This window comes from Stomoxys calcitrans, chromosome 5 (assembly GCF_963082655.1).
Source record: "Stomoxys calcitrans chromosome 5, idStoCalc2.1, whole genome shotgun sequence".
Taxonomy (NCBI): Eukaryota; Metazoa; Arthropoda; class Insecta; order Diptera; family Muscidae; genus Stomoxys; species Stomoxys calcitrans.
Window position 1 is genome coordinate 114,779,071 of NC_081556.1, and position 14,799 is coordinate 114,793,869.

Consider the following 14,799-nt stretch of genomic DNA (forward strand, 5'->3'; position numbering starts at 1 on the left):
AATCCTCCTTTTACGGATCCGAGGGTTCAAATCGTGAGAACGGTGGCCTCTGGGAAGGGATGAAGTTTCCGATCGGCTATGTGGCCGAATCTACACTTGAAAAGGGTTAACCGCTTTGTTGTCGCTGGCTGGAACAGACGTCTCAGTCATTATGTTCGTTATAACAGATCACTGTATGATCGGAAAACATGCTTACAGACTGAAGGTTGGCAATAACGACTATTGGAGAAGCTGTGAGGACGCCGAGGAAGAACTATCTTCATGGAGTGTATATAAGATTCGGCTTGGCCGAAATTAATCCATTTTTATTTCTTTTATGCCCCCACAAAGTACAATATATATATTCTTGATCGTCTCTACATTTTGAGTCCAACTAACCATGTCCGTCTGTCTCTCAAAATCACTATAGCGGTCGAACGTGTAAAGCTAGCCGATTGAAATTTTGCACAGATACTTAATATATATGCATGTCATTGGGGATTGCAAATGGGCCATATCGGTTCAGATTTCGATATAGCTACAATATAAACCGGTCTCCCGATTTGACTTCTTGAACCCCTGGAAGCCGCAATTTTATCCAATTTGGCTGAACTTTTGCATGTGGTGTTCTGTTATGACTCCAACAACAGTGTCAAGTACGGTCTAAATCTTCGTATCAGCTACCCTGTATACACCTTAAATTTAGCAGAATTTAGCCAAATATTAAGACTTCTTAAGGGTTCAAGAAGTCAACCCAGGCATTTAAATCTATATAGAAGCTACCTTGGTGGCCAACGTGGCGCAGAGATTAGCATGTCTACCCATGAAGCCAAACGCCTGGGTTCAAATCCCGGCGTTATCATCAGAAAAAGCATTTTCAGCTTTGGTTATCCCCTTGCAAATGCTGGCGACCATCTTAAAATTGCTCTAATAAGTGGTGTAGCTAAGCGGCACACTGTTCGGCCTTGACAATAAAAAGAAGTTTCATTATCTTTGAGCTTAAACTTGAATCGGCCAGAAGTTTGCCACTGTTTCCTAATGAAATATTCATGGACAAAATTGCATTTGGAGTTCTTATTGGAACTATTACAAACGGAATGATCAGGATAGTATTAAACCTTCCTAAAAAGAAAGAAATTTTCTAAAAATACAAAATTTTAATGACTTTTTGTAGGAGTTTTTTTTATATTTTGTTTTTTTTTTATCTTTTTTTTCAGGTTTCAAATATTATATAAAAACTTTTTGTGTTCATACCTTTTTTTCATGCAAACAGAATATAATGGACACCATGACATTGGCCTATTGGCCACTGCATAGATAAGATAATTCAAGTTTTAGGCGCCTTTCCATGGGATCAGCTTCAAGACACGCTTATATATTTCCATTTTCTTTAAAATTAGCAACGCTGCCAAATTTTTGCCTAAATCAAAGTTTAGTAAATAAAAATGACCTTTAGTGTTATCAACGAAAATTATGTTAAAATTTTTTTGGTCTATTTCGTATAAGAAATTTTAGCTTTTTCAATTATGAGATTATTTTCGCTTAGTTCTTCTTTTGACGCTTAGCGCGCTATATCAAGTCAAATTTTTTAAATCGGTGAAAAAAGACAATAAGTGGCGCATAATGTCTCCCCGTTCGAAATTTGCCATTGTTATTGGCATATTCAGTGCCATATGGCATTTACTTTTGGGCATCCTGTTGTTTGCTGCAGGCAGTGTTATGGACGAAATCATGGAAGAAGAAGAAAGCGGTGAACAGGAAAGCCCCAAAGTGGATCCTGAGAAATATGCCCAGATCAAAGAGATGTTCAAGGGTGAGTATTTGACGGAAATAGAGAAACGCATACCCTTCATTCTTTTTCCAATCGATCGGTTAAAGCTTAGCGGTGTTGAAACCACGCCCAAAGTTGGGCGCATACAGTTTTGGATCTTTGAAAATATTCCTTAAAAAATAAGAAGACATGTATAACATAAACTGTACCCCTCACCAGTACTTTAGTAGTGATGCAGTGTAAGATGCAACTCTGACGCAGGGGTGCGTGTCCTCTATGTGGCCGTCAAAACGTGTTACTCGTATAGGTCCCATATAAACCGATTCTTGATCATACTTCTTGAGACTCTCGTTGGCACACTTCTGATCCGATTTGGCTGAAATGTTGCTCGATGATATCTTCCATACATAGTAACCATGTAAATCGATTTTGTCGACTTAAATACTTGAGCCCCTAGCGGCCGAAATTCTTATGCGTTTTGTTGAAATTTTGTACGATGATTTCTGCTCTTACATCCAATGTCCAAACCAATGTTATGGCTAAAAACAATCAATCAATCATATGCTATTCATATAAATCCCATTTGTCCATTGGACATCTACTCGACCTACATGAAGGAACTAATATCCATATATATTAAAAACAAGTAAAAGCGCGCTAGTTTCGGTCGGACCGAATATATTATACCCCCCACCATGGATCGAATTTGTCAAGTTCTTTGCCCGATATCTCTATATAAACAAACCAAAAATCGTGGATAAGATTTGCTATTCTATTGGAGCTATACAAAGCTATGAACCGATTAGGGCCATACCTGGTTAGGATGTTGAAGACCAAAGTACAAGTCATTGTAAAAAACTTCAGCCAAATTGGGTATGGATTGCGCCCTCTATAGGCTAAACAAATAAAAGTGTTCTATGTTCGGCCGGCCCAAATCTTATAAACTCTCCACCATGGACCGCATTTGTCGAGTTCTGTTTCTGTTATCTCTTTTTAGGCAAACAAAAGATAAAAGAAAAGAGGCTATACTATTGGATCTATATCAAGTTATGGTCCGATTCAAACCATAATTGAATTGAATGTTGGAGACCATAGCAGAACTTTAAGTTGTGTAAAATTTCAGCCAATTCGAATAAGAATTGCGACCTTTAGGGGCTCAAGAAGAAGAATTGGGGGATCGGTTTATGTGGGAGCTGCATCAGGCCGAAGAAGTCAAGAAGTCAAAATCCAAGATTGGTTTATGTGGCAGTTATATCAGATTATGGACTGATTTGAACCATACTATGGCCCATATACAGTCCCAACCGACCTACACTAATAAAAAGTATTTGTGTAAAATTTCAAGCGGCTAGCTTTACATCTCCGAAAGTTCGCGCACGCGGACGAACAGACGGACGGACATGGCTAGATCGACTTATAATGTCATGACGTTCAAGAATATATGTACTTTATGTGGGTTTAGACGAATATTTCAAGGAGTTACAAACGTAATCACGAAATTAGTATACCCCCAAACTATAGTGACATAAAAATTATAATCAGGAGATCGGTTTATATGGGAGCTATATCAGGTTACTAATAGATTTGGATCATACTTGGCACATTTGTTGAAAGTCAAAGCAAGACACTTTGTGCAAAATTTCAGCCAAATCGGATAATAATAGTGCCCTCTAGCGGCTCAAGAAGTCAAGATCTGAGAACGGTTTATATGGGAGCTATATCAGGTCATGAACCGATTTAGCGGCTCAAGAAGTCAAGAACTGAGAACGGTTTATATGGAAGCTATATCAGGTCATGAACCGATTTGGACCATATTTAGCATAATATAGCTATGGAAGTTATAACAAAACAGCTCGTACAAAATTTCAAGAAGTTCTGATTCGGGATTGGTTTATATGGCAGCAATATCCAAACGTGGACCGATATAACCCATTTGCAATTAAAACCGACCCACATTAATAGGAAGTATTCATGCAAAATTTCAAGCGTCTAGCTATATTTTTTCGAAAGCTAGTGTTCTTTCGACAGACGGACGGACAGGACTAAATCGACTTAGAATATCAAGACGATTAAAAATACATATACTTTGTATTATCTTAGATCAATATTTCGGTGTGCAACAAACGGAATGATGAAATTAGCATGGGGGTATGCTAATGGTGGTAGAGGGTATAAAAATCCATGTATAACTTCTTTATACCCTACACCACTACTGTGGTACAGAGTATTGTAACTAAAGGAAGAGAGATAGACCCATTGATAAGTATACCGATCGATTCAGAATCACTTTCTGTCTGTTCGTCTGCATGTCTGTCTGTCCGTCTGTTTGTCCGTCTGTCTGTTTGTCCGTCTGTCGGTCCGTCTGTCTGTCTTTCCGTCCTTTTGTCCGTCCATCTGCCTGTCCATTTGTCTGTCCGTCTGTCTGTCTGTCGGTTTGTCCGTCTGTCTGTTCGTCTGTCTGTCCATCTGTCTGTCCGTCTGTCTGTCCGTCTGTCTGTCCGTCTGTCTGTCTGTCCGTCTGTCGGTCCGTCTGTCTGTCTTTCCGTCCTTTTGTCCGTCCATCTGTCTGTCCATTTGTCTGTCTGTCCATCCATCTGTCCGTCCGTCTGTCTGTCCGTCGGTTTGTCTGTCTGTTTGTCTGTCCATGTTAATTTGTGTACAATCCAGTTCGCAATTTTCATCCGATCGCATTCAAATTTGGCAACGTCCCTCTGTCTGTCCGTCTGTCTGTCTGTCTGTCCGTCTGTCTGTCTGTCTCTCTGTCCGCCTGTCCGTTTGTCTGTCCATCTGTCTGTCCGTCTGTCTGTCCGTCTGCCTGTCCGTCTGTCTGTCTGTCCGTAAAACATTCCAGTTCGCAATTTTCATCCGATCGTCTTCAAATTTGGGAAAAGTATTTTCTTGGGCCTTCTCTTGGGTCTATTGAAATTGGAATAAATTCGGTTCAGATTTGGATATGGCTCCCATGTATATGTTCGTCCTATTTGGACTAAAACTTCAATTATATCGTCATTTGTAAACCGATTCTCACGAAATTTTGCACGAAAAGTTCTCTTATAAGTCTCGATATTACTGGAGAAATCGGCTCAGATTTAGATATAGCTCCCATATATATGTACACCCGATTTGAACTAAAATTGCAATTATATCGTCATGTGCAAATCAATTCTCACGAAATTTTGACTGAATTATTCTCTTAGAGTACCACTTATCCTAATTTTCAGAATCAGATTTCAGAGATGGGTGGTGCGATTTAAGCGAATTTTTGTTTGCACCTAGGGAAAACCTAGATGGGCCGCCCCACCACAAAATCCGCCAAATATATATATATATGAAAATCACGACAATATGAGACTTAAATGGGAGGTATTTAAAAGTAGAAAACGAATCCGATAGCCAGTTATGGGACCAAGTGTTTGGGGGAGCCACCGACCCCCAAAACACCCCTAAATCGGACATACCACAAATAGCAACATGAGGCTCAAATGAAAGGAATTTGAGAGAGGAGCACGAAATTGATACCTGAGATATAATCTGAGATATAATTTCAGTGAAATGTCACTAAGTGCTCGCCCCATCCCTCGAACTTAACCGCCGAATTTGGACCTATGGGGCTCAAATAAAAGTATTTGAGAGTAGAGCATGACAATTTGCGGCTCAAAGAGAGGGGGCACAATGTCGTTAATTTTTAAAGGCCCACCCCCCAAGCCGGATATATTTGCTGACTATGGCAATAAGGAGCTCAAATGAAAGGTATTTGAGAGTAGAAAACGAATTTGGTATCCAATTTTGGGGTCAAGTGTTTGGGGACGCCTCATCCCATAAACTTCCCTTAACCCAATGACAATATGGGGCTCAATGAAAGGTATTTAAGAGCAGAGCACGATGCTGATATTTTTCAGGGCTAAGTGCCTGGGTTGCCACCCTACTTTAAGGACACCACCCCAAACCGGACATATTTGCCAATTATGGCAGAAAGGTGTTCAAATGAAAGGTATTTGGGAGTAGAGAACGATTTTATATCCGCATTCGAGGCAAAATGTCTGCGGGGCCATCCCACTCCCTAAATCCCCATGGGAATATAGGACTTAAATAGAGTCTTTAAGAATGGGGTACATCTAACATCCAAACTTAAATGACCCAAAAACCTTGGAGCGATTTCATAGACTAATAAAATGATATGGGATTCAAATAAAGGTGTTTATATTGTTATACAGTTAGTCAAGCGATATACATATACCACTTTCGCAGCATAGTATTTCACTAAAAGCTTTTTAATTCTCCAAAATAAACATTCAAAGGATAATTTTGCTCCATATATTGTAAAAGAAGGCACAACGGAGCAGGTCCGGTTCACCTAATTATAAATCTTAAATCTGCAACTTTAAGTACAACTTATTTCTTTTTCAGAGTATGCTATGGGCTTGGCACATTTGCTGAAAGTCAAAGCAAGACACTTTGTGCAAAATTTCAGCCAAATCGTATAATAATAGTGCCCTCTAGCGGCTCAAGAAGTCAAGATCTGAGAACGGTTTATATGGGAGCTATATCAGGTCATGAACCGATTTAGCGGCTCAAGAAGTCAAGAACTGAGAACGGTTTATATGGAAGCTATATCAGGTCATCAACCGATTTGGACCATATTTAGCATAATATAGCTAGGGAAGTCATTACAAATCAGCTCGTGCAATATTTCAAGAAGTCAAGATCCGGGATCGGTTTATATGGCAGCTACATCAAAACGTGGATCGATATAGCCCATTTTCAATCAAAGCCGACCCACATTAATAGGAAATATTCATGCAAAATTTTCAAGCGTCTAGCTATATTTCTTCGAAAGCTAGTGTTCTTTCGACAGACGGACGGACAGGACTAAATCGACTTAGAATATCAAGACGATTAAAAATACATATACTTTGTGTTATCTAAGATCAATATTTCGATGTGCAACAAACGGAATGATGAAATTAGCATAAGGGTATGCTAATGGTGGTGGAGGGTATAAAAATCCATGTATAACTTCTTTATACCCTACACCACTACTGTGGTACAGGGTATTGTAACTAAAGGAAGAGAGATAGACCCTTTGATAAGTATACCGATCGATTCAGAATCACTTTCGGTCTGTTCGTCTGTCTGTCTGTCCGTATGTTTGTCCGTCTGTCTGTTTGTCCGTCTGTCTGTCTTTCCGTCCTTTTGTCCGTCCATCTGCCTGTCCATTTGTCTGTCCGTCTGTCTGTCTGTCCATCCATCTGTCCGTCCGTCTGTCTGTCCGTCTGTCTGTCCGTCGGTTTGTCCCTCTGTCTGTTCGTCTGTCTGTCTGTCCGTCTGTCTGTCCATCTGTCTGTCCGTCTGTCGGTCCGTCTGTCTGTCTTTCCGTCCTTTTGTCCGTCCATCTGTCTGTCCGTCTGTCTGTCTGTCCATCCATCTGTCCGTCCGTCTGTCTGTCCGTCGGTTTGTATCTCTGTTTGTCTGTCCATGTTAATTTGTGTACAATCCAGTTCGCAATTTTCATCCGATCGCCTTCAAATTTGGCAACGTCCCTCTGTCTGTCTGTTCGTCTGTCTGTCCGTCTGTCTGTCTGTCCGTCTGTCTGTCCGTCTGTCTGTCCGTCCATCTGTCTGTCCGTCTGTTTGTCTGTCCATGTTAATTTGCGTAAAAAGTCCAGTTCGCAATTTTCATCCGATCGTCTTCAAATTTGGGAAAAGTATTTTCTTGGGCCTTCTCTTGGGTCTATTGAAATTGGAAAAAATTCGGTTCAGATTTTGATATGGCTCCCATGTATATGTTCGTCCTATTTGGACTAAAACTTCAATTATATCGTCATTTGTAAACCGATTCTTACGAAATTTTGCACGAAAAGTTCTCTTATAAGTCTCGATGTAACTCCCATATATATGTACGCCCGATTTGAACTAAAATTATATCGTCATGTGCAAATCAATTCTCACGAAATTTTGACGGAGTTATTCTCTTACAGTACCCCTTAACCTAATTTTCAGAACCAGATTTCGGAGATGGGTGGTGCGATTTAAGCGAATTTTTGTTTGCTCTCTCTTTTAGTAACCTAAAAACAAATCCAATTTCCGGAGGGGTAACATAGGTGGGCCGCCCCAACACAAAATCCGGCAAATATATATATATATATGCCAATCACGACAATATGAGACTTAAAAGTAGAAAACGAATCCGATAGCCAGTCATGGGACCAAGTGTATGGGGGAGCACCCGACCCCCAAAACACCCCTAAATCGGACATACCACAAATAGCAACACGAGGCTCAAATGAAAGGAATTTGGGAGAGGAGCACGAAATTGATACCTGAGATATAATCTGAGATATAATTTCAGTGAAATGTCACTAAGTGCTCGCCCCATCCCTCGAACTTAGCCGCCGACTTTGGACCTATGGGACTCAAATAAAAGTATTTGAGAGTAGAGCATGACAATTTGGGGCTCAAAGAGAGGGGGGCACAATGTTGTTAGTTTTTAAAGGCCCACCCCCAAAGCCGGATATATTTGCTGACTATGGCAATAAGGAGCTCAAATGAAAGGTATTTGAGTGTAGAAAACGAATTTGGTATCCTATTTTGGGGCCAAGTGTTTGGGGGACGCCTCATTCCATAAACTCCCCTTAACCCAATGACAATATGGGGCTCAATGAAAGGTATTTAAGAGCAGAGCAAGATGCTGATATTTTTCAGGGCTAAGTGCCTGGGTTGCCACCCCACTTTAAGGACACCACCCCAAGCTGGACATATATGCCAATTACGGCAGAAAGGTGTTCAAATGAAAGGTATTTGGGAGTAGAGAACGAATTTATATCCGCATTCGAGGCAAAATGTCTGCGGGGCCATCCCACTCCCTAAATCCCCATGGGAATATAGGGCTAAAATCGAGTCTTTTAAGAATGGGGTACATCTAACATCCAAACTTAAATGACCCAAAAACCTTCGAGCGATTTCATAGACTAATAAAGACCATATGGGATTCAAAAAAAGGCATTCAAAATGTTATACTGTTAGTCAAGCGATATACATACACCACTTTCGCAGCATAGTATTTCACTAATAATTTTGCTCCATATATAGTAAACGAAGGCGCAGCGGAGCGGTCTTAACTTAAATCTGCAACTTTAAGTACAACTTATTTCTTTTTCAGAGTATGCTATGGGCTTCCTCTTCCTTGGAGTCACTGTTTGTGTGGCAATGTTCGTTGTCTCTGTTCTTTTGGTTGTCGGAGTCAAGAAGGTAATTAAAATCTAGACTTTAAATAGAAACAATAATGATATCAACAATTTATTAAACTTTGCAATAATTTTTGTTTCCAGCAACGTCCTCGCTTGGTGGCTCCTTGGGTATATATCACCGTTATTGCCATGGTTCTTCAAATTGTGGCCGTATTCGTTGATGCTGATGACGATGATAGTTCCGATTTTATGGAAATCCTTAGTTGCGGTGAGTAAAATATTAACAAGAATATAATGCAAGAGAAATGTAAAATGTTTGTCAGGGCCGATCTTTGGATACCCAACACCATGGATTAGAGGGGTTCGTTTACATGAAGGTTATATCAAAATGTTCGATCACATAGGTTTTGGAGGAGCTGGAGCTGCTATTTCTAACGCTCAGACTTTCATCGAAATTGGATGATAAATGAATTTGTCATAAACGCAAGATCCCAAGAGATATATTGGAATATAGATTTTTAGAAAGACATATTGATATGGATTTATGTGGTCGAGGGTATGTAAGTAACATAACCATAAATGGGCTAAAATTGTCATATTTTGCACTTAGAAGTAGAGCTGGTTAAATATCGATGTCTCTATCGATATTTTATTTTTTGTCTGAATATCGATTGATATTTTGCCTATCAATACTATCTACAAAGTTAAATTTTTTGCAAAATGTAACAAAAATAAGCAATCCGATATTGAATGTATCCCATAAGACACGCTGCACCTATAGAGGGCGCTATTTTAAACTGGTTGGGCTTACATTTTGTGCAATGATTTCTCTCATGACTTTATTAAATTTGGTTTCTATATAAATCGTTCTCTTGATTTTTACTTCTCACTTTCGTTTGAAATATAGGTGATTGGAAGTTAACGATAGTATCGAAACTATCTATATTTATTATAAGAAATATCGAATGTTGCGAATATCGATAGTTTGCCAGGTCTACTTAGAAGTCACCTTGGCACAGATATTACCCCGTCCGCGAATGGCATGAAATGCCTGGTTTTGTTAATTGGAGAGAACATTAGAAAAATTTGTTGCGGTGGTTATATCCAAAATGAGGCTGAAGATGTTAGTGAGGTATCCTGGAGTGTAAAACTTTCCTATCAAGTGGTGTCGCTCTGCAGCACATCGTTCCGTCTCGTCACATATATAAGAGCAGTATCTCCGCTGTTCATCGTGGCGCAGAGGTTAGTATGTCTGCTTATGACGCCGAACGCATGGGTTGAAATTCCGGTGTGAACATCCTCAAACAATTTTCAGCGGTGTTTTTCCCCTTACTAATGGTGGCTAAATTTTTGAGGTATCCTGCTATGTTACAACTTTTCTACAAAGTTGTGTCGCTGTGTGGCACGCCATTTAGACTCGGCAATAAAAAGGAGTCCCCTTATCTTACTTACTTTTTATTTTAATAGGCTATGACGGAACATTTGTTCCACTAGCCGAACGTAGAATACCGTTCCAAGCGCCTGGATCTTCTGCGCTCATTCTAAAATCTCTGATACCAAGTTTCGAGGTGTCTCCCACAACTTGATCTTTCCATCGAGCTTTTGGTCTTCCCGGTGCGCGTGTACCACCGTGTTTGCCTTCAAAAAACTTCTTTGCTGGACCTTCTTCATCCATTCTGACAACATGATCTTGCCAACACAACCGTTGGCCTCTTATCACTGAGCTTAAACATTAATCGGACTGCACTCATTGATATGAGAGAAGTATCCCCTGTTCATTCATGGGAATTTAATAGTAGTAGTGGTAGTATCTCTGCTGTTCCTCAATTGAATGTTTATGGGAAAATTGTTATTTCTTTTTTTTTTCTTCAATTTCATTGTTTACAAATGCTCATTAATCTCCAAAATTTCCCTTTCCAGTCTTCTATGCCGCCATTTGGTTCCCCATTTACCTTATGTACAAGAAAATGGTAAAAGCCCAAAAAGCTCCAGTCTGCGCTCCAATCAGCAGTCCTGTCAATCCCCATTATGCTGCCTATGTTGCTCCGGTAGCTGCTAGCCAAGTTCCCACAGAATTCTCTCATACCGCAAAATATGTGGAATGCGAGACCAAGATTCCTATTGTTGCCCAGCAGCCAATGTACCCCGATGTGCCTGCACCCTGCAACTTTAGCATGAAAGTTTAAGAAAAAAGCTTTGAGATAAACGAAATTTGCACATATTTTGTTAACTTAAGAAATCATTAAAATGATGTGAAAAATAAACTATTATAATTTTCTTGATTTTTTTGATTTCTTTGTGGTAGGTTGGGTTAGATTAGAGTGGCAGACCTTTACAGACTCACTTAGACAATTTAAAGATAATTGTGATCCACAGTTGCGACAGACCAAGGACTCTGGAGGGAATTGGACCCACGACCCAAGCACTGGCAATCAGAGCACTTTACCAACATGGCTACTGGGGCGCCTATCGATTCAATGAGGTAAAATAGCATATAATACGCATATGTAGATGTAGGGTGGCCCACGTAAAACCCGTTGCCTGGTTTGAAATACGGAGCATCTACAAAGAGCAATTGTTATATAAACCGAATAATATTTTGTTGTTGTTGTTGCCACATTTGCATGTTGAGGTGTCGGTCCTTGTCAATCTCTTATAAATGAGCAAGCCCGTTCCGGTCCATATGACCGATTGCCGGTGGAACATGATGGCCAATGGTTATTTAAAGGCGCCAATATCTCGCCTTGTCAAATCCAGCATCACAAGCTCTCAGTATTTAAGCAAGAGCCGATGCGGCCCGGCCTCTTACTGAGACTCTACATTCGATACCGCTGGTTGTCCGCGACTGCAGTGACAGCTGCTCCGTATGGAGCATTTCACTATCCGAAACCTGTGGACGCGCCAGGCAACTCCCTGCTAAGCTTCTCGTTATAACGAAGAACATCACATTGATTGGAGCTCAAAGTTTCAGCTTGTGTGGTGCTCATAGCTATCCCGTGCCGGAATATTTGTATAGCACATGAAAATATCATTTTCCGACCATAGAAATTATATTGGGTTGCCCAAAAAGTAATTGCGGATTTTTCATACAGTCGGCGTTGACAAATTTTTTCACAGCTTCTGACTCTGTAATTGCATTCTTTCTTCTGTCAGTTATCAGCTGTTACTTTTAGCTTGCTTTAGAAAAAAAGTGTAAAAAAAGTATATTTGATTAAAGTTCATTCTAAGTTTTATTAAAAATGCATTTACTTTCTTTTAAAAAATCCACAATTACTTTTTGGGCAACCCAATATATACAGTGGCACAGAAAAGTCTACATACCCCACTCAAAAATCGAGTTTTACCAAAAGAAATTTGTATACGAAAAAGTGTTTCCGCCAAATATCGAATGTTGTTAAGATTGTTCATCATGATCACCTGGTTCATATTGTAAATAGTTAACATTTTTATACCCACCACCACAGCATAGGGGGTATATTCATTTAGTCATTCCGTTTGCAACACATCGAAATAACAATTTCCGAACCTACAAAGTATATATACTTAGGATCGTCGTAAAATTCTAAGACGATTTAACCATGTCTGTGTCTGTCCGTCTGTCCATCTATCCGTCTGTCTGTTGTAATCACTCTAGAGCCTTCATGGCTCTAGAGATATTGAGCTGAAATTTGGCACAGATACGTCTTTTTGATGCACGCTGGTTAAGTTCTTGAAAGGGTTAAAACGGACCTTTTTGGGTATAGCTGCTATATAGACCTATTTAACGATAAAGGTTCTAATGCCCATAAAAACTTTATTTTTCATCCGATTTTGCTGAAATTCGAAACAGTTCTAGTTTTCAATTAGAAAACCCCAAATATTGTTCAGATCGGACTATATTCAGATATATTGTAGCTACCATATGGACCGATCTCCCGATAAAGGGTCTGAAGATCATTAAAGCTTTATTTTTTAATCGATTTCGCTAAAATTTTAAACAGTGGGTTATTTTAAGCCTCCCGACATCTGACCTAAATATGGATTAGATCGGTCCATATTTACATATAGCTGCCATAGAGACCGAACTCCCGATAAAGGGTCTGAAGCCCATAAAATATTTATTTACTACCCGATTTCGCTGAAATTTAGAACAGTGAGTAATTTAAGGCTTCCCGACAACTAACCAAAATATGGTTCAGATCGGACTATATTTAGATACAGCTGTCATATAGACCGATCTCCCGATAAAGGGTCTAAAGACCATAAAAGCTTTATTTATTAGCCGATTTCGCTGAAATTTGCAACAGTGGGTTATTTTAAGCCTGCCAACATCTGACCTAAATATGGATTAGATCGGTCCATATTTACATATAGCTGCCATATAGACCGATCTCCCGATAAAGGGTCTGAAGCCCATAAAAGATTTATTTATTACACGATTTCGCTGAAATTTAAAACAGTGAGTAGTTTAAGGCTTTCCGACAACTAACCCAAATATAGTTCAGATCGGACTATATTTAGATACAGTTGTCATGTAGACCGATCTGCCGATAAAGGGTCTGAAGCCATTATTTTTTAACCGATTTCACTAAAATTTTAAACAGTGAGTTATTTTTAGCCTCCTTATACCCGACCTAAATATGGTTCAGATCGGACTATATTTAGAAATAGCTGCCATATAGACCGATCTGCTGATAAGGGGTTTAATGCCCATAAAAGCTAAATTTATTAACCGATTTCCCAGAAATTTGAAACAGTGAGTAGGTTAAGACCTCCCAATATCCGACCTAAATATGGTTCAGATCGGACTATATTTAGATATAGCTGCCATATAGACCGACCTGCCGATAAGGGGACTGAAGCCCATAAATGCTTCATTTATTACCCGATTTGCCTGAAACTTGAAGCAGCGAGTTTTTCTGAGACTCACGATTTCCGACCTTAATATGGTTCAGATCGGTTTATATTGGATATACCTGCCAAAAAGACCAATATTTTGTTGTACAAAATTGAATAGTGACATATATTAAACCACTCAATGTCGGTGCCGAATTTGAGTGCTTAAGTTATCCAATTTTCACTGGATTGTGACGAAATGGGATTTACATATATACCCGAGGTGGTGGGTATCCAAAGTTCGGACCGGCCGAACTTAATGCCTTTTTACTTGTTTGAGTTATATCATATCCTCATTACATAACTGTCAGTTTATGAAGCTGGCATTTCCGAAAAGGTATGTAGATATATCTGTGCCACTGTATATCCCAGGTGGTGGTAATCCAAAGTTCGGCCCGGCCGAGTTTAATGCCATTTTACTTGTTAAATTTACTACATCATTTCTATTTCAGTCCTCTATTTCGGTATTTGGTTTCCCATTTTTACAAGATACAAGGAAATGATCGCTGCTCAAAAAACTACAGTCTGTGTCCCTTACAGCCCACCTTTCAACCCACATTATGCATGCCATGTTGGGGATATTTCTTATAATAGGAAATATTTTGAATGCAAAACTAAGGTTCCAATACCAGCTGAGCAGCCAGTGTATCCCAAGTTGCCGGCAACCTGTACCTTCAGCAACTAAGTTTTAGAATAAAGATGTTGCAGCATAAATACATGCCATTGTAAAGGCAAATATAGGGTTGCCCAAAAAGTAATTGCGGATTTTTTAAAAGAAAGTAAATGCTGATAACTGACAGAAGAAAGAATGCAATTACAGAGTCACAAGCTGTGAAAAAATTTGTCAACGCCGACTATATGAAAAATCCGCAATTACTTTTTGGGCAACCCAATAAAACATAAAAATATACAATCATATATTATAAATAATAAAAATACTCTTTTTTTCACATCAGAGCAACGCCCTATTGAAGTTGTGTTGAAATAG

The 14,799-nt window shown here is 39.4% G+C and overlaps 1 protein-coding gene across 1 annotated transcript; it reads left to right on the plus strand.

Annotated features, from left to right (window-relative positions):
• The first annotated feature begins 1,572 nt into the window (after nucleotides 1-1,572).
• LOC106090977 (uncharacterized) lies at nucleotides 1,573-11,167 on the plus strand. Its single transcript, XM_059370347.1, has 4 exons — nucleotides 1,573-1,792; nucleotides 8,909-8,997; nucleotides 9,078-9,204; nucleotides 10,857-11,167. Exons 1-4 carry the CDS (start codon nucleotides 1,603-1,605, stop codon nucleotides 11,120-11,122), a joined length of 672 nt encoding a protein of 223 aa, XP_059226330.1. The 5' UTR covers nucleotides 1,573-1,602; the 3' UTR covers nucleotides 11,123-11,167.
• Nucleotides 11,168-14,799: the final 3,632 nt, after the last annotated feature.